The sequence below is a fragment of the Vitis riparia genome, chromosome 18 (assembly GCF_004353265.1).
Source record: "Vitis riparia cultivar Riparia Gloire de Montpellier isolate 1030 chromosome 18, EGFV_Vit.rip_1.0, whole genome shotgun sequence".
NCBI lineage: Eukaryota > Viridiplantae > Streptophyta > Magnoliopsida > Vitales > Vitaceae > Vitis > Vitis riparia.
In genome coordinates this window covers 32,506,978-32,513,360 of record NC_048448.1, presented here as the reverse complement: position 1 = coordinate 32,513,360, position 6,383 = coordinate 32,506,978, and the positions used below count along the sequence as shown (strand labels likewise).

Genomic DNA, 6,383 nt, shown 5'->3' with positions numbered 1-6,383 from the left:
TTATTAATTTAAGTTATGTCACATGCAGTATAGATATGTTTTTTTTTTTTTTTTTTCACTATATAAATGTTTGTTAGGTTTTTTTTGTGACTTTGATGAAACTATTAAAAGATAAATTTTGTAGTAGACTTTTGGTATTTTTTTTTACATAAAATTATAAACATACATTTTAAAATAATGAAAAATCTATATATGAAAATTTAAGATAATTGAAAGATAAAATTTTTAATATACAAATAAATTAATATCTTAAAAGTACAACAAATTAAATATTTTAAATTAATCAATTATATAATTTTATATTTTATTTATATATCATATAATTTTATATGATTTAAGTTGGTTAATTTATTAATAATTAAAGTATTTATTTATTATTATATTTATCAATTTATCTTTATTGAAATAATATTAGATCGTTACGTTTAAATATAAAATTTTTATTATTAAAGTATATATTTTTAATTTCAACAATAATTTATAATTTTATATTTTTAATTAAATTTTAAATTTAAAAATAAAAATAAAAAACAAAAAACTAAACCCCAATTGGCAATTGAGATTTCAGTTAAAAAATGAAATCTTAATTGTCAATTGAAATTTTAATTAAAAAATGAAATTTCAATTAACAATTGAGGTTTTAGTTTAAAAATAAAGTCTCAATTGCCAATTGAGGCTTCAACTTAAATCTTGAAAAAAAAATATGTCTTGGTGGTAAACAAAAAGGCTATTTTGAACATAAGTTTTACAATGAAATTAACCGATAATTCATATAACCATAAGACATAATATCATAACATTTTCAAATATCCAAATCCTAAAAATTCATACTCGTTAACAAGTTTTGCTCCATCTTTGCTTTTTCATTGCAAAAGTCAGACCACAAACATCATGTTATAATTTTAACCAAATAGAAGTAAGTGAGGTTAAGCTAGAGGGCTGAGATCAAGTAGGGATGATAGTAGTGTCGGGTTGGAAGTGATTCATCACAACCCTACCCTATTTATTCATAACTATTTTTATCACAACAAAAAAAAAAGAACAAAAGAGATGAAAAATTATACGGGGGAGGGGGGCATGTGCACTTAATTTTAATTATGTTTTATCTCTTTTGCACCTTTTAGATATGGTAAATATAAAAGAAAAAAAAAAATCTTAACCTCTATCTTCTTTTCTTTTCTAGGACCAATTTGAAAGAAAGAAAATAAAAGGAAAAAAAATATAAATTTATCCTCTTATTTAGTTGTCTAAAGAAAAGTTCAAAAGTTATTGGGAAAAATTTATTCAAGAATGTATTTTTTTGGGATTTTCTTCATCTTTTTTTAAAGGAAAATCTTTTATCATTTTCTGCAATTTTTCCTTGATATTTTTCCTTATCATTGTCTACAATATTCGGACATAAAAAACATAGAAATTATTCTCCTTAGAATTTTCATTTTTTTTCCTTAATTATTACTTTCTAAGAAGTAAACATACCTTAGACAAATTTATATAATACATATAATTTCAATTACATGGTTTTTGGATTAAAAACTTAAAAAGTATTTTCATTCTTATTACTTTCAAAAAATCGAACATATCGTAAGTGTTTATTTTGTAAAATAATTTTTTTTCCTTTTTCCTTTTTCAACACGTTACTCCCACTTTCATTTTTCAACACATTCTCTTGGTTGTTTTTTCCTCACTTTCTTTCTTTTGTTTTCTCATCCTCCAGATTTCACACACAACTCACTCTCGGATCTTCACACATAACATTACACACATCACACACTCCTCTCCACAGTACAAATGCACCATTTTTTTTTTATTTTGTTTTATTTTTCATCTTTCATTTTCCACCAACTATTTATATATTCAATCTTTACACACAACACTGCAAACATCGACCCTCTTTCCACTGCAAATGCATCTTTTATTATTATTTTATTTATTTTTCCATTGTTAAAGACATTTTCTAATAGACTATTTTTATTTTATTTTATTTATTTATTTATATATTTTTCATCATATTTCCATAAATTCAACACTTTCTTTTATTTTCTTTTTTCTTTTTTCTTTTTAATTTTATTTCATCTAAGATTTATGATTTTTTTTATTTTTTTATTTCATTGTTTAGATTTACTCATTTAAATATTTCAAACTCCCCATTTTCTATTAATAAATCAAACTACATTTATAAATTTTCAGTTTTTGATAAAAAAAAAATTATGAATATAAAATACTAATATAAAGATTAAAATCTTATTTGGAAATTTGATTTCAAACCATAAACCCCTAAATCTTCAATCCTATGTTGCTTTATGTTCTTTAATCATTTGATCTTTATGTAAAAGAGGTTTTCGTAAAGAGAAGATAAAAAATATCTAATTTAAATCTAAATATTTTAAATACAAAAACACTTTTTTACCAATGTTTTTAGAACCAAGTCGAACATTGAATCGAAAATGTTTTCGGTTTATGATTCACTAGTCGAACTAGTGACGTCATAAATATATAATTATATTTTATTAAAATTTAAAATAATTTTAAATATAAATATATATAATTAAATTTAATAATATTTGTAACATTATTTATTATTTTTATATAAATGTATTAATATTTTAAATTTATTATATATATATATATATAATATTTAAATATAAAAATAAAAATGAAAAAAAAAAAAATAATAAAAATAAAAATATTGAAAATGAAAAAAATTGTATTAAATATGAAACATATTGAAAATGAAAAAAAAAAGGAATATATATATATATATATATATATAATATAATTATATATATAATATATATATATATATTATTTTTGAATAGCCTATGTGGTTGTTCTTGTTAGGTTTCTACACAAGTAAAGGCATAGCACAATGAGAATATATATATTATTTTTTGAAATAGCCTATGTAGTTGTTCCTTTTTTGGTTTTTACACAAGTAAAGGCATAACACAGTGAGAAGATTATTCTATTGTAAACTTGAGGTTTACTGTTGTTCAAGCTCCCTTGTTGTAACAAACAAAATTGATTTTTTCTTTAAAGCCCTTCACATTGATCTCACATCGAAATGAGAGGAAAAATGAAGAGCTTTATATACCTCTTTCCATTCAACTCAAATCAAATGGGCCATGGGGCTCAATATTAGGCCATAATTGTCCATTTTGCAAGAATAGGAGTGGGCTGTGAGGGGGAATTTTGGCCCATTTTGCCAAGAAAAGAACAGGTAAAAGGTGATGTCGTGACCCACCGAGTGAGCCCGGTTCACCGGTCGAAGTGCCCCCAGAAATTACGTATCATGCCAATACGTGTTGGGAGAAGCAAACCCCACAAAGCATTTTCTTTCAACTGATCTACTGGTCTTTCCTTCTTTACTTCTATCCTTTGTTCTGCATTCCTTCTGCTTCTCCTACTACAGGAAGCGGAAACACTTATTTTTCCAGAATAATACTGTAAGTTTTGGTTGAGGACTGAATTTATTTATTATCCCTCAGTCTCTTGGTCGGATCTCACAGGTGTATTCTTCAATTTTTGCTATTTTTTCATGTCTGTTGATGATACAAACAGCTAACACTCCTCGTACACAATCCAGGCAGCAGAAGCACTTCTTTGCCCAAAATACTCCAAGTTTTGTTGTGAGACTTGGCTCCAATTACATCAACAACATCACCATCGTTTGTCACTGTGTTTGGTTATTATTATTGGTTATTCTCTTGTTCTGATTTCTCACAGCTGTATTCTTCAATTATAGCTATGGTTTCATTTCAGATTTGCAATTAAGCAAATTTAGCTTTATTATTCATTTGTAGTTTATAACACGCAAAGAGTTAACATTATCTCTCAGAATTTCTGTCGTTTTGTTGGAGTTTTTGGAATTGTATAAATCAATTATGGAACTTTTTCTTTCCTACAGGATAATTTAGAATTCAGGACTCATATCTCAGACTTTGGGTCTCTAGTACTGCTGCAATGGCTTTTGCTTCCTCTTCTTCTTCTTCTTCTTCTCAAGGGAGCTATGATGTGTTCTTGAGCTTTAGAGGAGAAGACACCCGCAATAACTTCACTGCCCATCTGTATCAGGAGTTGCGCACTAAAGGAATCAACACTTTCATAGATGATGACAAGCTTGAGAGAGGCCGGGTCATATCTCCTGCCCTTGTTACAGCAATTGAGAACTCCATGTTTTCCATCATTGTTTTATCAGAAAATTATGCATCTTCTAAATGGTGTCTGGAGGAGCTTGCAAAGATACTGGAGTGCATGAAAACCAGAGGACAGAGGGTTCTCCCAATTTTCTATAATGTGGATCCCTCAGATGTGAAAAAACAGAGGGGAAAATTTGGAGAAGCCTTAGCTAAACATGAAGAGAATTTGGAGAATTTGGAGAGGGTGCAGATTTGGAAGGATGCTCTCACTCAAGTTGCAAACTTATCTGGTTGGGATTCAAGGAATAAGTAATTATCTAAAGCCTTTTCACTCTTATTTTAATTTTTAATTTTTAGCATTTCCAATTTAATGTTAATATTAATTCGTCTAATATTTATTAAAGTACAAATGGTATAAGAATTCCATGTTAATATTAATTATCCGATTAAAGGATCATGTTTATAGAGTTCAAAACTTTTTTATTAGTCTTCTATAACCTTAGTTATAAGACCAACTATATCTTGACAAATCTTCTCCTATTTTGTTTTATTTTTATCATCTTTCTATGGACGACTTATTATGTATTTATGTTTCAAATATGGTAGGAATGAGCCTCTACTAATCAAGGAAATCGTTAAGCATATTTTGAATAAATTGTTAAATATATGCGTTGGTGATACTGATAAACTAGTTGGAATAAATGCTCGCATACGAAAAATAAAAATGCGATTATCTTTGGAATCAGATGACGTTTGTATGATAGGAATTTGGGGCATGGGCGGAATAGGGAAAACAACTGTTGCTAGAGCTCTTTACAACAAAATCTCAAGACAATTTGAAGCACACTCTTTTTTGGAAGATGTTGGAAAGGTTTTGGTTAATAAGGGTTTAATCAAATTACAACAAAAATTTCTTTCTCAACTATTGGAGGAAGAAAATCGAAATATGAAAGGACTCACATCTATAAAGGCTAGACTCCATTCAAAAAAGGTTCTTATTGTTCTCGACAATGTGAATGATTCAAGAATATTGGAATGCTTAATTGGAAATCGGGATTGGTTTGGTCGAGGAAGTAGAATTATTATAACGACTAGAGATAAATGTTTGTTAATTTCACATGGAGTCAATTATTATGAGGTTGAGAAATTCAATCATGACGAAGCCTATGAGTTCATTAGACATCATTCGTTAAAACATGAACTTCCTATTGGTGATTTCTTGGAGCTTTCAAAAGAAATGATAGATTATGCTCAAGGCCTTCCGTTGGCTCTTAAAGTTTTATGTTCTTCTTTATTTGGCATGAACAAAAAAGAATGGAGAAATCAGTTAGACAAATTGAAAAGTACTCTTAATAAGAAAATTGAGGAAGTACTTAGAATCAGTTATGATAGGTTAGATGATAAAGAAAAGAATATATTTTTGGACATTGCATGTTTCTTTAAAGAAGAAGATAAAGATTATGTAATTCAAATATTGGACGGTTGTGGCTTTTTCCCATTATGTGGAATAAGAACTCTCATTGATAAATCCTTGATAAGTATTTATGAGAATAAGCTTGAGATGCATGACTCAATACAAGCATTGGGTATGGAAATTGTTCGCCAACAATATCTTCAAGAGCTCGACAAATGTAGCAGATTGTGGTTCCATGAAGATATCTCTGATGTATTGAAAAAAAATACAGTAAGAGAAAAAGGAATATGAAATTTATTTTATTTAGCAAAGTTTAAGATTATAAATTAATGATTATTTCGGCTTAAGTGGTCATATGTGGATAAAATTATAGAAATTTTTATGCACTTTGCATGCTTTTAACTTAATCTCTTTCTTGATTTGTAGGGAAGTGAAAAAATTGAAGGCATATTCCTCAACTTGTTTCATTTACAAGAGACAATAGACTTTACCACACAAGCCTTTGCAAGGATGAGTAAATTTAGATTGCTCAAAGTCTATCAATCTAAAAAAATTTCAAGAAACTCTGAAGATACCTTTAAGAAGGAGAATTTTAAAGTTCGTTTCTCTTCGAATTTTAAATTTTGTTACGATGAATTGAGGTACTTAGATTTGTATGGACACTCCTTGAAATCATTGCCTAATGATTTCAATGCAAAGAATCTTGTTCACCTCAACATGCCTTGTAGCCACATTAAACAACTTTGGAAAGGAATCAAGGTAAGATTATGATCTACTCATGTTATTTTCTTTGAAGTGTGTATAATGTGTATGAAAGCTAATTTTAAGTCAAA

The 6,383-nt window shown here is 27.7% G+C and overlaps 1 protein-coding gene across 1 annotated transcript; it reads left to right on the top strand.

Annotated features, from left to right (window-relative positions):
• Positions 1-3,449: 3,449 nt before the first annotated feature.
• Positions 3,450-6,060, top strand: LOC117907784 (disease resistance protein RUN1-like). Its single transcript, XM_034821442.1, has 3 exons — positions 3,450-3,695; positions 3,905-4,445; positions 5,977-6,060. Exons 2-3 carry the CDS (start codon positions 3,961-3,963, stop codon positions 6,032-6,034), a joined length of 543 nt encoding a protein of 180 aa, XP_034677333.1. The 5' UTR covers positions 3,450-3,695; positions 3,905-3,960; the 3' UTR covers positions 6,035-6,060.
• Positions 6,061-6,383: the final 323 nt, after the last annotated feature.